Raw genomic sequence first — 27,008 nt, forward strand, 5'->3', positions numbered from 1 at the left:
CCAACTGTATGTATTGAACAGCATCCATATTCCACCAGCAGCAATGCAACTGTGGCTCTCCAGGTTGAGCTGCAACTCAAGCCAAAGGCTAACGCATGGCCTTCTTGGGGCACACTAAGCAATGTGTTCAATAGCTACTGTTCTCCACAGAAGGAAAGTGAGACAAAGCAGTAGGGACTCCAGCTTGTGAAGGGTTTTCAGTTTGCTGTGGTGTGTTTAAAAAGTGTGTTGTGATATGATGCTCCGTTCAATAAATACTTTGTTGCTGTTTCCTGAACTAGAAATTTATCTTATAAATGAGCCAAGAGACCTCTTCTGTCTCATTGTTTTACAGTTATGGAGGTATTTTGGCTATGCAGATGTTAACAAAATTGACGAGCCTTAAATACTATGATTGAAATCAGAAGTGATGCCTCTGCATGAGGTTCTCATAGATCTAAAAATAGCTCAGAAGAGGACAAGTGTTGTGTAGCTCTATTTACAGCAAAGGAAACTTCAGTAGTAAGTATAGATGAGTTTGAGAAGAGGTTGAATATTATGGCATTCCTTTATCTGGTCTTTCCCAAGAACAAGAATTTTGTTACAGTTTAGCATGCTTTCTCTTGCCACTGTGTAGGGATGTATACTAAATGGCAAGAGTTTCCTTCCATACTCCATTCCTGAAGTGTTTCTGTGACTTAAGCTTTTCTTGCATTTTTTCTTTTGCAATGTAATTACCCACCAGTTCTCCAGAAGAAGTAAGAGGAATGTAGATTGCTGAAATTTGTGAGAGTAGACAGACAGACACATGGTATTTTTGCTTTGCTTTGAAATCATCCTTTTCAGTCAGCCTGTTATATCAACCCCTTCCCCCCATTTTCTTTTCCTCTTTTCTCACCACATTCAACAATTACTTGTAAGGATTAAATCAGAAGATGTGTTTTGCTACCAATGAATTGCATGCTAACAGCATGGCATTGTGACAAACAGCTCCTAAGAAATCCTGCTTTACTTAAAAGCATTAAGTAAAATATTTTAGCAAGCAAGCTGTAAAAATAGAATTCACTTTTAACCCCAGCTTAATAAAACAAAAAAGTGTTAATTGGTGAGGTTTTTCCTTTCTTTGTTCTAATGAAATCAAGGCAATAACAGAAAATATTTTTTCTTTAATTTTCATGAAACTTGGCGGGGGGGAAGTGGGGAGGAAAGTGGCTCGTTGGTTAACCAAGCGTATGATAGACACATGCATAACAGTATCTATTGCTTTTGTAGGATTTGTAGCCGAACAATTTCTAAATAACACAGCCACCCAGTTGACATACCATGGTCTGTGTGAGTTGACTTCAGCTGTCCAGGAGGGAGAGCTTTGTGTTTTCTTCAGGAACAACCATTTTAGCACCATGACCAAATATAAGGTATATTCAACTTTTTTTGTTTTTTGTTGTTGTGGTTTTCTTTTCCATTTCAAAGCGAATCTTGTTTTTTCCCTGTCTTTAAATATACATAAATTCCAATTATTATTATTAAAGGTGGGCATGGCTTATGGTGAATGTAAGGTTTACAGGAAATGTTACTTGTGAATTATCAATCAGTGTTTTAAATATCAGGATCCATTATCATTTTAAATGTTATTGTAGCTCCTGTCTTTGTTTAATTTGCTTCCTGTGTTAACTCCTTATGTGTTTGTATATAATTTACTTAAGTAAGTAAGCTTTACTTACATAAATTTACTTGCAGTGTGTAATTGTCAAGTATAAGGTTAAGGGATTTATTTAGGTTGTTGCTCCTTAGGGGAGAAAACTTTGTTATATGTAGCCAATAGATGCATAGCTTGATGGATGGATCTTGGTGTTCAAAGAGCAAGCATCTGGAGAAGTTAAGATGAGCTACATTATTGGCTCCCTTTGTAATAAGAGGGAAGAGATTATTTTTGAATTTGAAACTGGGGAAGCAAATGGTGAAAACTGCGAAAGGAATAGTCCAGGATAGTAGAAGCAGGTGAGAATTTGATGACTGCTTCTGAGACTCCCCACTCCAGGGAGTGGAGAATTGACTTTGACGAATTTATAATCACTTATGGAGCATCTTTGTTCTAAGGCAACTTTGCCTTTACCAAAGTGATAGTATGCTTTTACATATCTGACAGTTCAGGTGGAATGGGGGCACAGTCAAACTGTCTCTGAAAAGAAGGGAATGATTAAATCTAAGAAAAACTCAAATACTTCTAGGTAGATTTTCTTAGGATTATAATGTCAAATCATACCTGCAGTTAGACATTTCTCTCAAACATAATTATAGTAACTTTCTACCGTTGTATGTGACACTATTGAAATTTCATTTTGGTTAGCTAGTATTTAATAAGACTTTGATATTTATGTACATTTATGTTTATAAACAATGCTAATAAAATGCAAGAGAGGGTGTCAGTAACATACACAAATGTGGAAGGGCTGCTGTATTATTATGTTTTTTAACCATCTTTTGTTTGGAAACCTCATATACTATGAATGATGCTAACTTTTTTGTTTAGCAGTACTAGTCCTTTTTTTGCCATCTGTTAATCTTGACTGCCATATGTTTATCTTTGGCATCTTGAGTAACTACTCATAAGCTGAGCTAAAGCTCTGAATGGTTTTGATAAATAATAGATTAACTCTACAAACAGATAACATGGTTTTTAATAACTTCTTAGAGCACATCTATGATTTGCTTTAAATCTGTGTGGCATGATAATCTTCCTTTAAAACAAATAGAGAGATGACTAAAAGTGCATCTTCCCCCTTCCCTTCTCCCCCTACCCTATTAGAAAAGGGTTCTAGAATGTGTTGGTGTAGGGAGAGAGTAAAGTCTGAAGGAATTCATGGTTGAGATGATAATGGTTATATTCCCTGATGAACCTCACTTGTGTCATGATTTTAAGACTTACAGTATTGCTTTTCTTCATTTTTCTAAATCTACCTCTTGCAATGGTTGTAGTAGTGTTTGCCATGTGGGCATAAACATTGTTCTATGGTTGTTTTCCTTGAGAAGAAAAATACCAACTTGGTTTTAAAAAGGAAAGTCTAAGTAGAAGTACAGATGGTACCTGGAAGTGCAGGCAACAATTTTCTTAGTTCAGAGGATATTCTAGATAGAAGTACCTAAGTCCTACTGGAAATAATATTTTAAGTGCTCCATTTTGGTACTGTAATTGTAACTTTTAAAACACAAAATGTATCTAATGTTAAAGAAAGGACTATGAATGTCACTTTGGCCTTGTGAAATACAATTGCAGAATTTTGCTTATATAAGGTGGACAGTTGTCTTCTGCTGCAGCCCAATACATAGATCAAAGCCCCAGACTTGGCTTCTGGTGTTGGTGCTTCATCAGCTTCATACTTGTAAATATATGCTTCTCAGCTGAGATCTTTTTACTTAGAGAAATAAAATGCAGCACTTCAATGAATTTAATACCTTTAAGCAATAATACAGATTAAGGCAATCAGTAAAGGTCTGTTATCAAATTTTAATTGTAAGAACTAAACCCAACTCTTAAGAAGTTTTGAGTTGAAATATTTAAAAAATGGCATTATTTGTCAGATTTATTTTTTACTGCTCCTAAGTTACTGTTGATTTAATTTTTTCCTTTTTGAGAAGCTGCAGACTTCTGAAACGGGGAGTTTCAAGATATGGGCCATTGTTCTTTCGTTTCATAGTCATTATAATGTCCTCACTTACAGCTAGTGTTCAATCTTCAGGTTGTCTACAGAGTTCTAGTTCTTTCAGGGTTGGTCATTTTTAACCGGTGCTGTTCACTTTGCCTTGGCTTTCTGGTGAGCTATACTTGCATTACAGAATTTGAGATATCAAGAAACCATCTTAATAAAGACAAAAATTCTTTATTCTTTGTTAATATATTTTTAAAAGCAATATTTGCAATTTTTTTTTTTTTGGCAATAGCTAAATGACTAGCTATTCTTTCTTACCAAGAAAGTTAGAAATGGACTTGACTTTGGCTTTTAACTCAGACTAGCCATCTAAAATCATTGGACCTCCAGGATACTGATCTGAGTGTCAAATGCATTGTTGTCAGAGTTAAAATCTTTAATTTGCTTTCCTCTTTCCTGTAATTAGATTTAATATTAGCTCTGCATATTTTTAATGGAGTTTTCTCTTTTATATCACAGTTCTAGTAGCAGTCAGCAGTAGCTCTTTCTGGAGAAAGATCTGTCAGTTAGGAAAATGGAGGAGAGAACATAATGCCAGAGAAAACAAAGTTATACAGCCTTTGGGGAAAAAACTATGCAATCTGTTTGTTTTTCTCTAATATTGCTCTTCCCTCTTCTCTCTCCAAACCAATATATGGAGACATGCAAACAAAACAGTTGATGAAATTAAGAAAAGGAGGATTATTTATATACTGTATGTATAATAAAACTGTTATTTCCAGAAACATTTAAATTTTGGATAATTAGCAGGAATTTGTAGTGAAACCTATTAGAGTAATACTTGAGCATCCTAATGTACCTAGTGAAGCTAATATTTAAACTTTGGAGCTTTGATGTACAGCTATTTTGTGGACTTGCATTTGGGGGATGTTTTTATTTATATATATAAAGTTCAATGTTATATTTCTGCGGCTGATATTTTAACAAGAGGACTTGGATTTTGGTATCTTACTGTTTCAAAGAAAGTAGAATATAGGTTGATCTTAATTGCACTTATTGGAGAAAATAAAAGGTCTCTAAGCTACTTCAAAAGAATTGAGGAAAATTGTACAAAGTCCTTTTAAACTCTAGAATCGACTTCAGGACTTTGAGATGCAAGTGTTAGTAATTTAAGAAAAATAAATATTCGGGGATGTTCTAATAATGCAAAGAGAACTTCAGAAGTCAGAGACGCTTTAAAGTTAAATATATCTTTTTTGTTCCCCTAATAAAGGAACACAAATAACCTTAATTCTGCCAAATAACAGCCACATGATTGTGACTGAGTCATATTTTAGTAGTTGTGGTGCCAGATTGAACAGATTTTTTTTTTTTTTAAGCTACATTAGTTTTCTTCACATTCGATCTAGTGAGCTTGTTTTAGAGGTAATCAGTGTTTTCTTTAAATTTAATAAATTTATATATACACACTTAGTTTTAATTCCTTAATGAGGGATTATCTTGTGGGTGTTTTAAGGTAGGAGGAGTCTGGTAACAACCTTTGTGCATATAAATTGGATTTCCTGTTCTTTTATTACAAAGCATTTGGAGTATTTATCATTGTTTGATATGCAGTATCAATTAAAAAATACGAGACTTACTAACACAGAATAATTTACCTGATCATACTGAGATTAGAGCAACATTCCACTGGAAGGTTCTTTATCTTGCTGTTGGATTATTTATTTTGGAGGGCTGTTTTACTAAAATTGGTTTTATATGAAAGCGTGAAGAAACAGCTCAATGTTCTGAATTCCTATATCTTTTTTTTTGAAGAAGAAGAAGGTCTCATTGGCTGCTGTTACAAGACACAGCATAGTGGCAAGAGTTTCATAGAAACATTTGGGCATACTAGTGCCCAACTAGTATGATTGATCGTTAGACCAGTCAGTCTACTCACACTTGCTTTGTGTCCAGTTTCTCTACTGACATCAAGATTTTTGCATGTAAACTAAAGGCATTTGTTTCATATAAGGAAGTTGAATGACTCCTTGCAACCTTGCTTCCTTTTTAATATTATTTTTAATTGTTACTAAATTAATAACAATAACATGGGTTTCAGTTATTTTTTACTATTTAGTGCTTCCTGCAACTTCCAACATGAGAAATAGAATGGCTATTATGAATRTACTGCAGTATTATGAATACCCGATGTAGATTAGTGAGTGGTGTTAGTGCTGTTAGACATTGTAGACAGGTTTATTAACACACTCCGTTAGCAGATCTTTAAAAGGCAGTTCCAAGCTAGTTACAGGGGTGAAGATAAGACTTTAGGCTTTCATCATGGACTACAGTAGGAGAGAAGTTGTGTGTATTGGAATAGTTGGAAAAAGGCACCCAAATATTAAACAACTAATAAGTTTTGTTTAAATTTTATTTAAAAAAACCTTTGACATATGAACAAGAAAAGCCATAGGAGGAAAACTGATTTTAGTTTGTTCTGTCACCATATCTGAAAATGTTTGTTGCTGTTTTGAAATATTTCCATTTGGTTTAATATTTGGGCACTTCCAAAATTTTAATCTTCTAATAGTTAATTATTGTGCCATTTTTACAAGTCTTTCTATTAAATTCCTGATTCTGCAGGTAAGAGTTAAAGCAAAAGGGTTTATTTAATGATTTTCCATTTTAGATATAGCATTCACTTTAAGAACAGTAGAAGTTTAGGGGTGAAAAAAAAAACCCATAGTAGAAGAATGGTGGCAGTGAGTTTTTTTTCAAAGGTTAGTATGGAAAGTTTTGAAAAGGTGATGTTCCTTTAAAGACTTCAACTTTCTTTTCCTTAAAAGATGCTGAGTTGATATCACAATGTAATTCTGAAGATTCAGTTTGCATTTCAGAATAAAACATCAGTTCAAGTATAATTTGTTTACTTGGTTTATATTATGCAATGTAGTCTTGAATAATTAATATTTTAGTATCTCTCTTCTGAAAACTGAATGAAAATTGCATAATACATTATCATGTTGTCATTTCCAATTTGGAAAAGTTTGAGTATTAAGATCTTTATAGAAAATTATGTAGCATATTTCTAAATTCAGTTATTACATGAAAATAGTAGAAAAGCAAATGTAACAATTCTACAATACAATCGCTGTCCAGATGTGGTGGGTATTAGTTAATAATGGCAGTTCAGTTATCAGATTCTTGATCATTTCACTATTAATTGTCCATTTGCACTCAAGTAATCATTTCTTCTGTCCTGTCCCTTTAATTGCATATTAATAGTTTCTTGGCTCATGTGATTATACAGTAATTATTTTCAGCAGTTAAAGATGTGATTTTTTTTTTTTTTTTTTTTTGCCTTTGCTTTTTGTTACACAGATAATAAATACATCACATGATAATCCCCTAGATCAAGGAAAAACAGGACTGTAAAGAGGGGATCAGTTTGGTAAGAATATCTTAGTTCAGTTGGAACATTTTTCCCACTGACATGACTGTTACACAACCTGTCTATTTTCTTTACTGAAAAGTAACAAGAAACGTACCTATAAGGAACTTCCATTATATGTCTTGCAATGATGCTTTCTAGGTTTATGAATAAACCTTGGGTTTCTATTTCAGAACTCAACACAGGCTTTTATTCAAATACAAAATGTATGTCATAGCAATAATTGCATTTTTTTTTCCTTCTGGGCTTTAAGATGATGTGAGAGTTCAGCGTAGTACAGGCAATGTATATAATTTTTTAAGCATGTTTAATATTTTCACTTACATGGTAGTGTATAGTTTTTATTCTGAGGCTTAGTCTGTTGAATCTTATGGTATATATTTTCAAAAACTTTCTTAATTTTCCCTTACAGTGAAAATGTTAAGATAGATTAGACTAATCCCAAAATAATAGCTCTAATTTGCATCAACATAAAACACTTTTATAAAATTCAAAGGGTCTGATCCAGAAGTCCAAGAGAACATTTACACAGACTTTCAAGGATTATGCTTAAAATATTTGTCTTTACAATATGAAGTTTTTGGACAAGTGTTTGGTTTCACTTTTTTTCAGTTTTTTTAAACTGCTGAAAACTGGATAATAGGCCTCAGAACAGGCAGTTTAAAGATACTAATGTTATTAAATAATGTTTTAATCATGAAATTAACCCAAGAAAGGAGTTCTCATAACCAGTAGTATCACCTGCAGCCTACATCTGTTTGCATTTCGGAATGTTTTTGTGCAAACCAGAAGCCTAATGGAGATGGCTCTGTAGAGGAACAATCTTACTATCATAAATACTTGGCTTTATTCAAGTCTTTTACATATGAAACTACAAAATCTGGGCATTGATCTACAATATCTAGATCTGGATTTTCATGATAAATATTTTAATCATTCATAATCTTATTGTCGACAGTTTCCTGTAAGAGTTATGCACTTGAGACTTTTGAATGTTTCATTCCCTATTAGGCAATAGTTTTTAGTAGGTAATATTACTGTATATTCTGTGCTAGCATTTGGGGGGGGGGCAGTGTTAGCCCGTGGGACTGTGTATTTATAAAAGTTCACATTTAAAAATAAGCCTAGAAAGGTTTTATGTTTAGCTTTTAGAACAGAGTGATACCACTTTAGCAGTTAATGGCTCGTTAAAATATTGGGAAGGTAGAAACACCTTTCACTTCATAAAGTGTATATAGTTCTTGGCTAGGTGAACATTTGAAAAGTGTATACATTCATTAGCTGAATTAGATGACCTTACTGTGCTGATCCATCCCATTTTAGCTTTAACTATGATTAGAACACACATGCATAATCAGGACCTTGACCTAGTAACCAGAAAACAGTCCTTTACCTCTTTTTTGTTGTTGTTGTTGCTTTCTTCCTAATTTTTGTGTTCAGTATAAATACTAAATCTCTTACTGATTCTGCCACTGTGCTCCCTCTTTCCCTTTCCTTCCTTGCGTGCTGCACTGAGTGGAGCAGGAGTACAGAGACCTTGTTCAGTAGGCTACAAATGCACCGTCAAACCACTGGAGCCAGCAAGGGAAAAATTCCAGTGCTACGTTTGGTTTTATGTCGCTATCTCATAGCTGTTTTGCTCTTTACACAATTTGTAAGGCTGAAGGAAAGCTATGCAACTAGACTGACTTTATGATCTGGTAACTGCCAGAGAATGGTGGCTGGTTCCTGACACCAGGCACGTGCTTATTTACTGCAGGTCCAGTTCGGAGGCAACGTGAAGGTCATACGATAAAGGTTCTCTGGTATCGCAGATCCCCTGGGTGGAATTTAGGTGTGCCGAGCAAGTGAACCTGCAAGACTGTGAAGAGCACATGAACGGTGCTGAAACAGCGCCTATAAAAAACACTCTGTACACAGGGTCTCTGCTTTTTGCAAGAAAAAGGAACATAAAAATTGAAGTTCTAGGAAGGTTGGTACAAGGAATATAACTAACTGCATTACAGCTAATACAAAAAAAGCTGACTCCTCATTTCAGATATGAAACTGAAAGTTCTCCAGTTATCAGGAGTTACATGAATATTAGCGGTATTATGAGGGCCTTTGGGAATCTGTTTTTTTTTTGTCTTTGAGAAATTTCATTAAAAATTATACTAGTATGAAGTAGAGATCAGAGTTCTCAAATGATCAGTGTTCATGTGTAGTTGTTCAACTGAGGAAGGCTTCAAAGCAAAACAAACAATATGAGTTTTATTTAAAACTGAAACAGTTCTCTATTTCAAGTAACTTACCTTTAAATGTTTTTGAATAACAGATATTAGATTCTAGTCCTGTAAAGGTAACAGAATACTTCAATATTTGTATGTGAAAAATTCAGCTTACAATAGTTGGGAGATTATGAAAGTATTAACATTTTCCTATTTCAGTATTATTACTATGCTACACTGATAATGTAGAGCTGTTTAGAAAGTCATATAAAGTGTATGGCATTACAGAAGAAAGTTTGACCCTTTTTCCCCTCCACCCCCTCCTTTAGTTTCTTTTTTGGTTTTGTTTAATGAATTAGTGTACTGGTCAAAATAAAATTTAAAAGGTTCACATACACTTACCTTAAGGGTTCTGTGATTTTTCTGTTTGCTTAAAAAAACTTCTTGTACATAAGACACTGTGAAACATGTATCCTGTGCAAACTGAAAATGTGAAATTATTTTGTATTCTTTTTTTGGGTGATTTTAATCATCAAAAAATTTTTTTTTTAGGCTGACTTCCCAGGGAAAGATGATTTCTTAGGTCATGTTATGTAGTCAGTGTTGTTGCTGACCATTGTATTTATGTGCTGCCTGTTAGCCCACCTGTGCTGGGATTACTGCTGTTCCAAAACTTTGAGCATCAAGTAGTGCCCTGTGGTTTTGTTCCTGTTTTGTTTGGCCTTCTGTATGAGCCTATCTGGTGGTATTAGGCAATACTAAATCCATTGCTGCATGCGACTCTTCAGATAATGTTTTTTTTAAGTCATATGACCCATCGGCTGCAGAAGGGATGATTATAAACTTCGGGTCTCCTCGTGGGATTGAAGAGATCTGGTTTTAATTTCGGGATCTCTTATAGACACTCTTTTAATGACCTGAGAGAAACTGGTGAGCTAGTTCTGTACCTGTAAAGTGGGAGCAACGCTTTCAAGTCATTGGAACAGGAGCTGGCTCTGTTGTGTTGGTACATCTCTTGGTACGCTTTCAGATCCCTCTGTATACTGCTGTAATACAAATAGGAAGTTTTTGTGGATGTGACAGTAAACTGATTTGTTTATAGCTAAAATGCTGCAACAAGCTTTGCTGTGGATGCTGTTGAGCATTTTGATCTGGTACCTTCAGTAATAATAATGGAAGCTTCTGTCTCAGTGTGCCCTGGGGTTGGCAATAGCAACATTTTTGCTTTGGAGTGTAGTTCTTACAAGCATTATAAAAAGGGTAGGATTAGATTAAAATCAAAATTGGATTTTAAACATTGTTTTTGTGCTTCTTTGCTGTCCCCCAAACATGCAGCACTATCTCCTCCTAACTCTCTTATAATTTCCATTTGATTTCAGCTCCTCTCCCAATCCTTCAACCCAAGCTTGCATTTCATCCTTCCCCTACTTTGGCTTCTGGACTTGTTAGTATTGTCTCTCTTTCACTCCCAGATCAGCCCATTTTATAATTTCAAACTCTGAAATTAAAAGAGAAATTTGGCCTTCTGTAATGGTGAAAAGGCTAAAATTTGTCTAATGACTTGCTGGGTGACAAGTGATAGCAAACAAAAATAGAAGTTGATTTTTAAATCTTAAATTTATTCTTTTAAGTGAAACAAACCTCAAATTCTATCAAAACCTACTATAAAACATAAATAAAAAGTCTGAGATCTGGTCATTTTGAGATAACACCTCTTGGATTATTTGGAAAGATCACCTTTGTCCCCAGATCTTGCTTTTGGAATTTAACTTGATTTCTCCATCCTGGGATTTTAACAAGGCACGCTTCTTGGTGTGCTTCCAAGAAGGCGTCAAGACATATTCATATTTTACATTTTTAGTCAATATTGAACTTCCATGTAATAATCAGAAATTACAGAGTATGATACAGAAATTTTGTGGCTGTTAATTTAGCAGTGAATCTTTTAATGCTGTATACTGATTAATATAAATTTTAAACCCACATAAAAAAATCCAAATGAATGTTTTATTAGATGCAACAATTTAGTTAGCAGGAATGACCATCTAATATCTCAGATTTTAAACTAATAAAAATTATTTCTACAAGGTTTTCCTTATTCTTCTGCATAGGGTCAGCTTTACCTGCTGGTGACAGACCAGGGTTTTCTTACAGAAGAGAAAGTTGTTTGGGAAAGCTTACACAATGTGGATGGTGATGGAAACTTCTGTGATTCTGAATTCCACCTACGGCCTCCATCAGACCCTGAAACTGTCTACAGAGGGCAACAGGATCAAATAGATCAAGTACTGTATTTCTGTGTTTCTGTTGCATTTTTCTATTTGGTTGTGACTATATATAGCAACTACTGTTTATTTTTAGGGGTGTGTGTGTGTATATATACATATATTTATAGACATATGTATATATATGACTATAAAAAAATTCTTTAGATCTCTAGGTTGAGATTCTCAAAAGTGCTCCTTTGAAGTATTATCATGACTTCAAGGAAAGACTAAGACCAACCCTGAACAGTTTGGAAAAGTCTCATTTTAGCCTCTGAGAATACATTTTTCCAAACAACTTATTCAGGTGAAATGTCAACTCTGTTGCCTTGTATATGGAAACAAAAATAGCACTGTGAAACTTCTCCCTTGCTAATAAATTTATTGCCAGCCATTAATATTGTTGTAATTGGGCTTTGCTCTCTGCCCACTCTGCTGAATGTAAGACAAACACTGTAGTGGTGACACGTGATGATGGTTATTTGTTATTCTTAACTATATGTAATAACTTCCAGAAGTCCTATTTCAGATAGGACCTATTGTACTAGATAATGCATAGGCACATACCAAGACCATCCAGACCCCCTGGAAATCTTAAATTCTAAACAGGCAAAGCAAATTAATCCTTTTAAGCAATTTTACTGTTTTTTAAAAATACTTAAGAGTATATGAATAAGCAGATGTTTTTTAAATAAATTAAAGCACTTTTCATCTCATTTGTAGACTACAGAATCTGGTAGAGATAACAGGGGCAGTCATATTTTGAGTTGCCACACTGTCTCTTCCATTTCCTTCTGGAAGTACTGTCCTGTTTGTGATGTAGAGTAGGGCCAAGGCCTCAGCCACTGCAGTTCAGTGTAGTATTTTAGCTTAAGCAGTTGCACTGGAATCTGGACTGTTTCTTTTGTGTGGGTGGATTTTTAGGGTGTGTGGTTTTTTGTTTTTTTTTTTTTTTTTCAAAGTGCCTGGCTGAGTGAATGTTGTTTAAGGGCTGTTTTTGTTGGCTGTGTTTGCTGTCTGAATGTCCCTTTTTTTTTTTTTTTTTAATTTATTTAATGATCTGTCATGAAACTAGATTAGAGGGGCATGTATTCATGTTTTTCCCTTGCAACTGCCCAGGTAATGGAATTTAATTGTGAAAGCAACTCTCTTACTAGATTTTGTTTTTTATATGGTGATACAGGCATGCTGAAAAGAGAAGCATAAAGTAGCTTTTTTCAGCCTTTGTACTGTTCTGGTTCTGAACAGGTTCTGAAATGCAGTTTGTGTTGTTTCTGTGAGATAGATGTATTTGTAGGTAAAGCTAGGGGAAAAGATGGTACTGTGTAGTTGCACTTACTGAAGAATTCAGTTGATATGATTTGGCTCACTTCTACAAGAAGAGCATTAATAAACAAGTTTACTGTTTAGGATTATCTGATGGCATTGTCTCTACAACAAGAGCAGCAAAATCAAGAGATTAACTGGGAGCAGATCCCAGAAGGAATCAGTGATCTGGAGCTAGCAAAGAAACTCCAGGAAGAGGAGGACAGGCGAGCTTCTCAGTACTATCAGGAACAAGAACAAGCAGCTGCTCAGGTCCAGGTAAGAGAACATCATTACAGAATATGACTACTAACTTTAGTGAATATTAACTTAATAGTTATATAGGCACATCTGCATTCATAGATATTTCAGACAGATACAAGACTGATGCTATTCACGTTCTTACACAACAAGTGACGAGATGAGTATAGGAATCTTAATATTGCCGTTACTGTTGGAGTATGCATACAGATCCCATTTCCTGCCACGTAAATACATTAAAGCATGTCTAGCCTTCTACATCAAGGCCTCATTCATACTGTTAAAGTTGGAATGATGGGATGAGTTAGAGCTACAATCATTAGGGTGATAAAGATTGTGTTGGAAGAAAGTAATACTGTGCAGTTTTAAGTAATGTTTTGAGAAAGAACAGAAAGCAAACCTGGAACATGAAGAATACTAAACAAAACAAGCCTCATTTTTACATGATTTGACATTAACAGGTATGTGGTTAAGTTTTTTTAATTATTATTATTCAGCTTTTGTAAATACAGAATTTACATTTTTTAATTTTATTCCAAAACCAGTAGAAATGTTGTTAGATGCAATTCAGATTGTATCACTCTCAGTAAATAAACTTTTTTTTTTCCAGAGATTTTAATGACTTTGTAGATACATAGTTGTGCTTAGTTTTGAAATCAAATCTGACAAAAACGAAGCTCTCTCTCTCCGTCATTGAATAAGCCCTGTTATTTATATTTTCTCCACAATATACTTAATTTTTCAGTTTTGCATTCTGTGCTTCGCTTTTAGCCTATACATGCATGAATCGGTGAGAGAGAAATGTCAAGCTAAACCTTATTCACAAACGTGCAAGAAGAAGAGATGACAGCAAATTAAAACCAAGAACTCCTCTCTTTCTTTGGAAAAAAAAAAAAAAAACTTTCGTTAAAAATACATATCAGTATAAATTTCTTCTGAGGGTCTTGTCTGAACTCAAACTGCCATAACATGAGATTCTGTTCTAACACTTGTTTACAGTTTTTTGCATTATTTTACTTGCCCATAAATAGTACTGGACTATTAGCTAATATTCTTGCATTATTTGCAAAAAAAATAGCATTCAAGGAGCAGCTTTTTGATAGTAATCAAAGTTTTATTTTGTCTCATGAAAGTTTGTGACTTTACGTTTTTTTCAGCCTGTGATGTCATGTGAATCTATTCTGTCCCGTTTCAAACTTTCTTCTTCTTTCTTCTGTTTAAGTTACTGCTTTCTCTCTTATTTAAAAAATAAGATAAGCAGTTGCATTCAAAGTGCCTGGAAAATGCAACTCATGCACACGCATATAAAAAATTGCCATATAACTGAATTTTGTATACAATAGGCAATATTGAAGTTGGTGTTCTGGATTCAAGGAGCTGTTAATCTGTGAAGACTTCTCAAAACTGTGCTTTTTAATGTATTTGTAAATTAAAGAAATCTGAAGGCTAAATCTTCAGATAGCCTGAAGCAATTCAAAACCATTAACTGAAATGCCAGTTTGACAGAAAACAAGAATTTTGATAATTATAAGTTATTTCCATGGCTCATTGCTTTAATAGAACCATTGGCAGCTATTTCTAAGACAAAGATGTGAACAGGGTGAAAGGGAAGATTCACTTCTACTGGTTGCAAAATTGTGGAAAGAATTCAAGAACCTGCATAACAGATCTTAACAGCATCTTCATCTGTGACCATGAACGGGTAATAGCAGGAAGAGATGATGAATTGGCAAACCTGCTGTCATCTTTTGTATACCAAAGAACCTCCAAGTTCCCAAGTACTTTCTAGTGATGAAAAGCTTCTGCTTTTCCATATTTGGCCATCAAAACCAGTACTTTCACTCTGCAACTTCTGAAATGTGAGTTTTGTTTTTAAAAAATTAGGAAGACTATCCAGTACAGTAAAATACAGAGGTGCCAAAAAAGGTTTAAAGTCAACCTTGATTATTGAAGTAATGTTGCATTGATATAGCTGATCTGAATTATGTGGTCAGAGTAGAAGGGACACACAGGGCTTGAAATAAATTTTCAGTGGGTCTCCTCTTTCAGAAATAAGGAGTTTTCATGGTAGTTTTGGAGAACATATACCAAAAGAGCTTGCACCTGAATTTTGCTGTGGTTTGCATAATAACAGTGAAACAAACTTTATGAATTCAAAGCTAGATTATTATTTCAGTTTGTTGCATCTACAGTAATACTTATGATTACTTTAGTTGTTGTTTTTTTTTTCCCCTTCCTTTCCATGTAGCAGGTGCAAGGTGCTGCTTCTCCAGCAAGTGGAAGGCAATCTGGGAGTAGTGAACGCAAACGTAAAGAGCCTCGAGAGAAAGAGAGAGAAAAAGAGAAGAACAGCTGTGTTCTCTTGTAACAGGAAATGGATTTAGTCTGGAGCCAAGTGCATGTTCCTCAGAAGCAAAAACCAGGAGTAAAAAGGAAGACAAACCCGTTACATGCCGCCTGTGCCTGATTACCCCATGGATTTTGTTCACGTTTCAGGAGAGGATGGGTGACTTTGTTACAATCATACAGACTTTCTTCAAAGTCATAGTGCGTGCTGCTTGAGATGGAATTCCAAATCACAGTTGGATGCGGCTGTGCTTTGAGTTAGTCATAAGAAATATTGCACCTTGTAGCTGAACACACAAATCATGGCAAGTTTTGTGTCATAGTGACATGCATTACTCCTTACATCAGTTAGTAAGCTATTTTATCTTCTACTCTAAACAAAGGAAGTAATTGGTTTTGTGTCAGACTTCTTCCTGAAGTCTGTACATTAGCACAACAGAATCATGTTACTTTAATGGTATGAAACTATACCTTACGCTGGGTATTCGTAACACAAGAGCCCAACGAACAGCTGGGCACTGCCTCCTCAATGTGTCCAGGTTTCTTTGCTTCTGGATCTGGTATGTTTGGTTTTTTTGAACCCAGATTTATACTGTGTTAGTGGTATCATTGCACCCCCAGCCAGCTTTATCTTGCCCCATGAATATGTGATTTGGTAGGTGTCATACTAAAATTGTGTTGTAGAAAATGGGGCATTTATTAATGAGCAAGATGAATATTATTTGCTTTTCTTGCAATTAAACCTGGGTATGGCAACTCAGATGTTATCAGGGTTAAACAAATAATTTTATAGATAATTTTTTTTCTTTTAGTATTTTTTCTCTTGTAGGTAAACTGGACCAGATAAGTTATTTATTGACCTCTCCATATGATAAGTTAATGATGAGAGGAAACTAAGGTCTATAATAATCCTTATTCTATATAAAAATGCAGAATTCAAATAACTATCTGCCCTTTTTTTCAGAAGTACCTTGATCTTTAACATGATGTTAATGTGTCCACTTGTATATTTAAACAAGTGTACTGTAGTTAAATACACATTTTTTTTGTTTGTTTTCTAAATCACGTATTCTTAAAAAGCACACTTTTGAAGGGTGAGAGAGAAGCTCTGCTGCTCTCTGAGATTGTTTGGAAAGGTAGTCAGGTGTAATATTTTGTTTTTTAAATCACTAATTTAGAATTTTTGGGAAACTTCTGTAGAAACCAGATTTTTCTAATTTATGGGAACCAAATAAACATGTCACATCTTGTAGTATTTATAGAATACAGAAACAGAATACTTACTGAATTCTGAGGGAACCATAAACCCTCCTCCACTTCCATTAAGTCAATAACAATTACCTTCTTGCTGAACCTTTTTGATAAAAATTTATATTTAGCAATTTGTAGATACTTTTGAAAAAGGCTGCTTCTCCTGGACAAGTTCTGATTCATGCTCTAAGCCTGGGTAAGTGCATTAGTCTACACTAGTCTGGAACAGCCAAGGCAGCCAGCTGGAATATGACATTCCTAGTTATGGATGTTTGAGAATGTCTGGAAGAGAGTTTAAAATTCTTGATGTCTGAGCACAAGTCCACAGGTAAAAAGCTGCTTAAGATTATTTCAAGCAGACTTGCCGCTGTGACTGGAACCAGTAATCACACAAATCTGTTACAAATCTAGAATGAGAATTAGACTGATAAAGAATGAATGTCTTATATTAACTAAAGGGCCAGTCTGGTTCACTTTTCTTCCATGCGTTTTTTTCTTTTCTTTTTCACTCTTGTTACCATTTCCTTTTTATAATAATGAAGTAATGAATGGTAGAAGATCTCTAATAAAAAAAAAATCATAAATATAAAAATTTCTCTATATTCTCTAGAAAAGTCATGCCCAGAAGAGTCATTTTAATACTTAATATATGCAGTTTAGATAACTTGCTATGTCAAAGCAAAGGTTCACTTCTTTTTCCTTTGCAGCAGCCTAACTTCTTCAAACAAATTAATGTAAAGGAGGATCATCAACATAATGACTTGTCTACTTTAAGCAGAACAGAAAATATTTCAATATAATAGTGTCAATAACAAAGACTTTAAGCCAGAATGTTGTTTAAAAACATTCTGTTTCTAAGATTTTTCCAAATTTGTGTATTTACATTTATTTATTGCCCTTGAAAAATAAATATGTCAAGCTAAGTGTTTGTTATCTTATTATTTTTCAGTGACAATATTGCCACTTCAGATTCCTTTTTGAACAAATTTAACTTGAGCACACATTGTGGCTATCAAGTGTATCTTTTTGCCCAAGATATTTGCTAGTATTAGTAGAATTCATGGAAGATTTCCAGCATATCAGACAGATATGCCTGAAACCTAATATACTGTAGTGATAATATTATCATTTGGTTACAATGAGAGAAAAGTTAAATGTCAATGCTTATCATAAAGTCTGAACTTCCCAGATAACTCAGTTTCTCCTTCAGTAAAGGAGTAAAGGGTTTCAGATTATTTGAGATGACAGACATGTTGTTCAAACAGTTTTCTATTAATATCCTTTTTCTTTACAGGTCTTGAAGCCTGTAAAGCTTTGGAAAAAAAGGTAAAGAATTTCTGATATCCAGGGCATTGTTTTCCATGAGTTGAGCTTGTTAGTGGTAAGAGTTATAAGCAGATGAGCTTGTTAATATCCAAAATGAAATATGTTGATGTTTAATGTCCTATCGTGACTAAACATTCCAAAAAATACTATCTCAGTTGGTATCAATGCTAGCATCTGATGAATCCAAAAAATGATTATACTGTGGCCTTGAATTGCTTTTATCAGTAATAGTGAACTTGGAAGACAACATTAGAAAAAGCTCATAGATCACCAGTAAGATGATGTGTATTTCTGGTTTCTTTACTTTATTTGCTGTCTTTTTCAAAGCTCATGTTCTGGAGAAAGGGCACAGATTTATATTTTAAATCTGTTTATTCATTTAGCATGCACATGCTCTAAAGGCCTACACAATGTATATTAAGTTGTCCAGAAAAGTAGAGTAGAATTTGTATTTAGCTAGATAAAAGGTAGCACAGAAGACACGGAATCATATAATTTATTGCTGCATTGTAGTTGTATAAAAAGTTAAATAAGTATTCTTAAAATTAGCAAAAAATCAAGCACTGCCATAGTGTAAAATGGTTTTCTAAGACGCACTTTATGAATGCTCAAATCTACCATTTTTCTTAAGTGATAGTTATGTAGAATCTAAGACCCAACAGAGCAGATCCAAATGAAGACTGTAATATGAGAGAATAAATTAGCATTCTTGAAAATTCACTTAAACACAATGCAAAAAAAAAAAAATTTTGTAGCAAGCCATCCAGTCAATATAATAAATTTTGTGTTCAGATTTTCTTTACAGATCTCTTCTTGTGGATCACAGACATACAAGCTAAAAGTGAACCATACGCTCTTCTGCATAAAATCACAGTGGATTGCCAGTCAATCTGTCCACTCATTTGATACGTCACATTATTGTTAAATGTTTCTTCCAACTTGTATTCACAGGTTCTTGAAAAATTCTTCCCTTATGTAATAAAAGGCAATTTGACTTCTTGAAATTGAATCTTTTGGTGTATTCAGCAGGAAGTAGTAGAGTAAAGGGTGAAGCCGACCTACTTCTAACTGAATCTTTTTATTTCCTGCTACAATAGATCTGTAACCCCTGAAGTAGCTCATTGCTTACATTAACCTTCTTACCATTGGAATGCTTATCACAGTCAATCACTGAAGTTTATACAAAGTCTAAACTTAAAAACACATACCGAATGAATTAAGAGCTGTAGGTATTTTATATAACAGTATTTTTTTTTTTTTAAGGTTGTAACCTTAAACAGCAGGTAACTCAAGATACGCAAGTTAATTGATGCAGTGTCTTCAACAGAAAACATAGGGAAAAGCAGAAATAACAAACCTTTGTTTGGTTGCAATGTAATGTTCAAATATTTCTCCATACATGCTATGTGAAAATGTCCTTGGTAACAAGAAAAATCTGTCACTGAAAAATGCCTATATAGCCAAGAGTGATGCCAACAACGACAAGCCTCAATGTCAGAATTTAAATGTGTATGTTTCATCTTGTGATTCAATGCAGTTACTTAATTCTGTTGGGCTTTTTAAGCACATGCGGCAATATAATGGTAGTACTGTTATTCTGAGTGGGGCTATTTGGCGAGGTGAATGTCACTTTCTCATCCAAATTCAATTATGTAGTAGTCTATTTGATCTTAATTTCCATAGTATTTCTGTATAGTCCCTTCTTGTTAACAGCTTGTTCTTACAGTTGTCCAGTAGAAAAGCAGTGCTTTTAAGCTCCACTGTTCTCTGCTCTGAAAAGGAGGATGGAGAGGGCAGGGGGAATGCAGGGGAGGAAGGCAAGGTAGGAACATAAAGGTCTCTACGCTACCTGCTTTTCTTGAGCTTGTTTAGGGATTTGCCCTTAATTTTTCTATTATTTTAGCCACTGGTGTGGCTAGAGACAGTTTTCTCAGCTGTATCTAGCTGCAGAATAGCATGTACTGGCCAAATCTCCTCACCCAAGTCATGACCAGCAGGCTCCCTTCTTGGATGGCTGGCAGTGTTTGTCCCTGTACACACTCTTCACTCTCACAGTGCTTCTAGGTCAAGACTCTGGCTGTTTTAACCCTTTAACAACTCGAGAGATTTTTATTAAATGTCAGTCTTCTATTGTTTAACTTTGGTCATCAGGTCAGCTCTATCATTATGAGCTCTTTACCTGAAAGTTATTCTGAAGAACTTGCTGAAACTTGGAAGTTCTTTACTGCCTTTAACATTATTTTCCTGGCTTGTAGGATTACTTAGCTTGTGGAGAAGTTTCATGTGCTGAAATGAGGAATTCCTTGGTCTATGAGTTAAAAAGAACTTTATCTAGTTAAGTATCTGTAGTCAAGATCCCATGTTCGCTTGTACTTGACAACATAATTTTCAACAAAATGCTGTTAGGCCTGAGAAATCCATAGGGAGGAATTCAAATAAAAGTTTGTGTACTCAACTGAAAAGTACAAGCTTAGTATAAACAGTATTCTTACAAACTAGCTTATTTTAACAGTATGGTGAAAAATGAAGGCATCTGTTTCTCTAAATGCAATTTGTTGGTGAAACAAAATAAGGCACTACAAATGCTTTCATAATTAGTTGGGTTATAAATTTAAGGAAGCAGGTGGTGGTGATGTGGCTGACAGTCCTGCTGGGGCCCAAAGTGAGTGAAATGTGATTATCTGACATAGTCAAACACAAAGTCAAATGTACTTAAATCTGGGGCAGGGAGGGGAACACCACAAAATCTCACTTTTTTGGGGGGAACTTTTGGAGAACTGTCCTTTAGTGCTGATACAATTTCAGTTAGGTTCCATCCAGCTTTAGTGCTACATATTATGAAATTCATAAAAGTGGGAAATGATCTACCTTGTGGTTCATGAGAATGCCTTTAGATCATGTAAACTTAGAATCACCTTAGCAAAATCACTAAGCTGGATGAAGTAATGCTGTGATACTTAAAGTCTATCTCACTTTGAGTTAACATTCTTTTTTCTTACTGAAATCTTTAGTAAAATTTGCATAGACTTTTTGAGTTAGACTTTAGTTATAATTTTTCAAGCAGTCTTGAAAACTTCACTTGATTGTACAATCTTACACTTCTTACATTTTTTTCTAAATGTGTTTCAAAAAAAAAAGAGATAATAGATATTTTGTCTGAACTTACTGTTCACTTTTGCTCTGGTTCACTGGCACATACCAAGGAAAGGGCCTAAAACTGCAGTGAGAAACAGCAAATGTTATCTGGAAGTAAACTTAAATCAACTGAGTAATGGGCACTTCTAGGAAGCTTATTTGTATTTTAGGAAATGTTAATGCACATCCTTGGGTTTCATTATATCTTGTTGGGGGGAGTTCTGCAATAAAAATATTGAAACGCGGACAGTTCTTAATCCCATTATATGAACTGATCATAGCTGGCCATTACTATTTGCATTGAATAGTTTTTTCCTAGATTTGCTTATGTGGTGCAGTCTGTGAAGCTGATGAGTAAACTGTTTATGCTTGTAATCTAGTTGTAGTAAACACTGGCCAACATCCAGATACTAATATTTCTACCTCCAGAAACAGAAATACCGACAAAGTCAGTGTTTACATTTACCAACTCTGCTTTTAAATACTAGAGCTGTAGAACAGTTAAGGAAAACTAAATAAAGCTGTCTGCCATTGCCAAAACATTCTTTAACTTGTCCTTTGTCAAAAAATGAGGAAAATATAGAATCAGCTATAGAATATTAATAGTGATGTTATTCTTTGCATCTCTGCGATCTATTCAACTTCTGTTGAAAAGTAGTCTGATTCGGTGCCCTAATCCTCTACTGTACATTCATGCAGCTCACTAAACACGGTATAGTATAACTAGACATAACCATGCCATCTTTATCTAGCTAATGCTGTTTGTTTTAATACTGAGGACATGACAACATGGACTTCATGGTATAATGTCTGAAGACTAAGTGCATACTTGAGTCCATAATACAATGTATTATATGTACCAGCTAAAATAAAGCTAGCGTGAGTGTCTGTCCATGCTATAGTTGCACTTGCTGTGAAGGAACTGCAGAAAATCAGATGGCTGCTTTCCTAATATACTTTGAAATGTTCTTCGTAATACTGTCTGTACTTATTACTGTAATACTGTAATAAGGCTATACAGAATGTAGTAGTATTTAAAAAAAAACAAACAAAACTTGCATTTGATTTTGTAAGATGACATTACGTTTAGCAATGTACATTGCCATCAGCTTTTAGGGCTCTAACAAACTGCCTCATCAGTAACAAGCCCAGGCTGTAGGGATTTCACTGGAAGGATTTAATAAATATTAGGAACAGAATTAATCTGAAACAAAATACAACTTTATTTTTCACTATGGTTTGTCTTGTTAATTGGAATAGTTTTAAAGTTCAGGGCTATCTTATAGTCACAGTAATTAGTGGTGGCTGAAAGAGTTTTAGGATTTTTTTTTAAACTTTCCCAGCAGTATTGCAATACTCAAATGTCTAGTCCAACCTCATACTGCCAGATATAGACATGAGGAGGAAACTGAAATATGACATTTCAGCATACACTTAAGCCAGTTTTGTAATTTATTACATTGTTGCATAGTTGATTATCAACATGTGTCAGCTCTGCAAGCCTAGAGATGGGGAGGGAACAACTGAAACAAACCTGTAGTTCCAACTTTAGCTGGAATTTCCAAGAATAATAATATAGGCTGATGATCAATACTTTCTTCTGAAAATCTCAGAGGAAATAGGAAAGTCTTTTTTTTTGTGTGTGTGTGTGGGGGGAGGGGGGTTAACAGGAAAGCCAGTTGTTAAATTAGCTTTTGTATTTTTTGACAAGAATATGCTCAGTTTTGAGTTTAACCATATCTCAGATTGGTTAGCACTTTAGCATGTTACCTGTTCAGCATTCATGCATATTCCCAGTGGAATTTTTATCTTCTCTTCACTAGTTTGGTGCCAGAGCAACACCTGTTCTCAATTTTAGGATTTTTATTAATGTAGATTAACAAGAGCCAAAAAACCCACAACTGTTTTAATATTATTTTTGTTTAGTTGGATTTTAGTAAAGTCATTTAAATTCAAAGCTTGAAAACAGGTCATATGTGAGGTGAGTAAATAATAGTATGCTTCTTTTGGCCAAGTGCAGCCTTGGTAGACTTCAGAATGGACTTGTACTTACTACAGGGAAATATTTTTGTTGTGGAAAAATTTTTTTTTTTTTACTTGTAAAAGTTTAGTAGCAGTGTAGATAGATTTAACAAACCAACAAACCTGCTTGTGAATTTTTAAACTACGTACAATTCAGCAATTTGGATTGTATCATGAATAGCTGCAATAATCAGATGGCTGTACTTAATATACTCAGTTAACAGCAGTATGTTTGTATTTCTAAAAATCTTACCTTCTCTTTGAGGCTGGCAGGCAAAAATGACCTTTGAGAACTCATTTAAAAATGACCATAAATACACTATTTCAAGAGACAAATCTGTTGTAGCAAGTGTGTTTCTTCACCTATACTTAAATAACTCTTGAACTTATTAGTACTGTTACCTTATGTTAATGTGTGTGACTGGTGACATAATTTCAGGACAGCATAGACATGCATTAAATGAGTGGGACTCAGTTTTTGATACAGTTTGTACTTGCAAAAAGAAAACAGTTAATACTTGTCCCCAAGTTACTATCAGATCATATTTGACAAACATGCCGCTATTGTGACTGTTCTTTCCTATATAATATTTTTGTAGTGTATAATCATTGTTTACAGGTTGTCTGAAAATTTGACAGTGGTCCTGAAAACAGTGAAAAGTATCAAGTATCTTGTCCTTTCCCTTTGAAATAATTTCTAAATCTGTTGTTAATGCTCAGTACTAGTTCTTACACAAAAAGTCACAGAATGTTAACACTTTGTAAGAGATTGTCTTATGGCTACTTATTTTATAAGGGAGTGGAAAAATACCATCATCAGTTTCCCCAACAGTAACCTGACACAGTGTTAATGTTAAATGACATATTTTTGATTTGGCTTTCATATTACAGCTTTCAGTGAAAGTAGTTCTTATCAAAAGTTTCATAAATGATTTTCTGATTATCCTTTTATCTTGTGAACAGATGCATAGCTATTATTTTTTACAACTTTTGATAATCACCTTTTATATATGCATGTAAGCTTGTTAATGAAACTATGTATAAGTTTGATACTCACAAAAAATGAATTCTACATAAGTTGTCACTAGTTCTGCAATGTTGGTCAAATATTTGTTACCATGCTAACTGTTGTGATAGGGGTCTTTTTGCAAAGATTATGAAGTTTAAAAAAATCAAAGGTATTTTAAGAAAGTTCCAGGGATTTCCTGCTTGAAGCAGATTGGTAATGTGTTCAAGATGCCTTGCTTAGATATTTTACCTAACAATTGTGCAACTGCTAAGCTGTATTAAATCAACGATTTAGTTCTGAGCCTGTTAGTCACCTAATATTTATCTTGTTCTCTAAATCCAGTTTTAACAGGAAATGTAAAAATCAGAACTAATGCAAGCCACTGTAGATTCCCCAGGAAAGAGGGGAAATTAAAAGTTAAACCTGTATTTTAAAAGTATGTGACATGATTAAATCCAGTCAATGCAGTGTCGTATGTACCAAAGTATGTGATTAAAATTCTTTTCACCTTAATGTTACCCCAGTATCCAATATTGTAACTGCATCTACAAGTTCAACTATTGAATCTGTTTTGCATTTTAAAAGCCTTAATTGTTTATATTGTATTAATGTATTTCTAAAGACTATAAAGAATCAACACTTTCCTGGTAAATTGTTAAGCTAACGTTGAACATCTAGATCATTTTCAAAGAGAAGACTAATTCTGTATTATAACACCACTTTTTATTGTCTATGTACCACATAGGAAAAACTGTTGAATTCTACTATCTTTTTAAAAGTCTTTGGTTATCAGCTTCCCTATAGTTTAAGTACCATATCCTGTTTAGATCTATTTTGGTGAACAGTCTTCTGAAATGCATCCTATGTAAATAAATTTAAGTGAGCAAACTTAAAAGTTTCATTTGTAATATTTAAATTCTTTACTAATAACAAAGTTTAGACAAAATCTGTCAAAAATTACTTTGAGGAGGAAGAGGACAGGCCAGTTGATCTAAATATTTTACAAATGCTTTACGCTATTTTTAAAAAGTTTTTGGCAACTTGTTTTCAATCTGATTCCTCATCATCCCAGCTTGCTTCAGTGTTTTCAGTTGGAGTGGAATATCTGCATATGCACAGTCAAATTTATTTTTACTTAATTAAGCAAGTGTCATGAAATAGTTTATAGCTTTTCTGAACAGTTTAAATGCTCATCTAAACTTATTTACTATAGCCAAAATAGCAAGTCACATCTCAGGTTTTATTTTTGTGCCTTTCTATAGCTTAAATTTTAAGGTTATAAACTTTCACATTTCGTGTTTTATCCATTAGGTGCTACAAATATTCATCGTATAGTAAATACATATTTTGTATGTGTTGTCATATTTAATGAATCATGAAGTACAGTCAAACTGACAGTATCTTTTAAATGCACTCTAACTTGTACTTTCTCCTAGAAACTACTGCAGAAAGATCTCAAGTAACACCACCTTAGTAACTTAAACTTGTTGGATTTTTCTTCCAAGAGCTGAACAATAGAAGCAGCTTTACCAAATATATCAAAATAAGTTACTTATTACATAAGCATGTGTTTTGACACACTTACTGATACAACGTACTTTAAGTTGAAATCTAACTATTTGTCAATTTTGAATATTCACAAAAGGTTACTTGTAGAAAAAGCTCTCTCCCCTTCTATCTTTCCTAAAAGGCTACCTACCAGAAAACAGTTTAAAACACGCTTCCTGCTATATCTTAATTCCTCTCGAACACTCCAAATCCTTGGCATTTTTTCACCCAGCAAACAGACTGTAAATGTGCTTGGCAAAGATCAGTTTGCACCCCAGAACGTTCTCATGCTGTCCTTAAGTTCTACTAACAAGATCCTGTCTTCATTTTTGTAACTACCCAATTTGGTAAAGTTGTTTAGTAGATTAGATTTGCATCTTTTTACTTGCTGAATGTCTTGCGGTAACTATATACTTAGGCTGACTGGGTGATAGATGAGTCCTGGACTAACTAGAATTTGATTGGTTCTGGTCAAGAGAGACTTACTTACCTAGGACACTCAGCATTAAGCAAAAGGTTTGAAAAGATGCATCCCTTTTGCTTGAGACCACATCAGTAGCCAGTTGTAGTTGTACCTGGACACCACCACCTATTCAGATCTCCAGCCAACATAACCAAAGTTCATTTGTGGTAGTCTGGCCTAGTATAAACTGAACTCAGCAGTTACTCCACTGCAATACTTGTATTAGAAAAAAAATACTTCATTCTCAACCTGGCCTGAATCTAGGCCACATTAGGCAAGCTGCATGCTTCAGTAAGTTTTACTGATCTCTGTACAAAAAGGTGGTTATAGCCTCATTGGGCAGCAAAGGTATAGTTCTTCAAAAGTAATGAGGCTGATATTGTATCTTGCTAAAAGTCCTGAAATTATTCTTGTCCAGATACCAGGCAATGGCTCTTTTTTGTTGAGAAAAGGCAAAAGGAAACAACTGCTAGAAATTAAGTTACACAGCTGTTGCAGAACATGGCTGTTCCTTTGCTCCGGACAGGTTCTCAGGAGGGCTAGCTAGAGCACTCTCCCACTGCACAACCCTTAAAGTTTCAACTTTCTTTTCACTTGCCCCCACACAGACACCTCCCTCTGAAGCAGTATAAGCAGTAGCCTACCCTTAGTTACCAGGGCATTCAAGGGGCTATACAAGACTAACTTGAATTTCAGATTTGTCACATTACTAGAAACTATGCAATTTCTGTGTAAAAATATGAAGTTCTTGGAACCAAAGCCACAAACTATGCTAGATATGAAATTCCTGAAGTCTTGCTGCGACTGGCATG

General features: G+C 34.4%; 1 protein-coding gene across 11 annotated transcripts in view; it reads left to right on the forward strand.

Moving 5' to 3' along the window:
• MINDY2 (MINDY lysine 48 deubiquitinase 2) overlaps positions 1-25,080 on the forward strand; it is a 43,972-nt gene extending 18,892 nt beyond the window's left edge. For 5 of the 11 annotated variants that reach the window (XM_026084033.1, XM_026084034.1, XM_026084031.1 and 2 more), the window contains 5 exons: positions 1,252-1,394; positions 11,378-11,551; positions 12,941-13,114; positions 17,988-18,019; positions 18,812-25,080. In XM_026084033.1, coding sequence (XP_025939818.1) covers positions 1,252-1,394; positions 11,378-11,551; positions 12,941-13,114; positions 17,988-18,019; positions 18,812-18,944 — 656 coding nt within the window. In that variant the 3' untranslated portion in view covers positions 18,945-25,080. The other 6 variants (XR_003256375.1, XR_003256374.1, XR_003256376.1 and 3 more) reach the window with 6 other exon arrangements.
• The last annotated feature ends 1,928 nt before the right edge of the window (positions 25,081-27,008 follow it).

Source organism: Apteryx rowi, unplaced genomic scaffold (genome assembly GCF_003343035.1).
Source record: "Apteryx rowi isolate R43461 unplaced genomic scaffold, aptRow1 scaffold_624, whole genome shotgun sequence".
Classification (NCBI taxonomy): domain Eukaryota; kingdom Metazoa; phylum Chordata; class Aves; order Apterygiformes; family Apterygidae; genus Apteryx; species Apteryx rowi.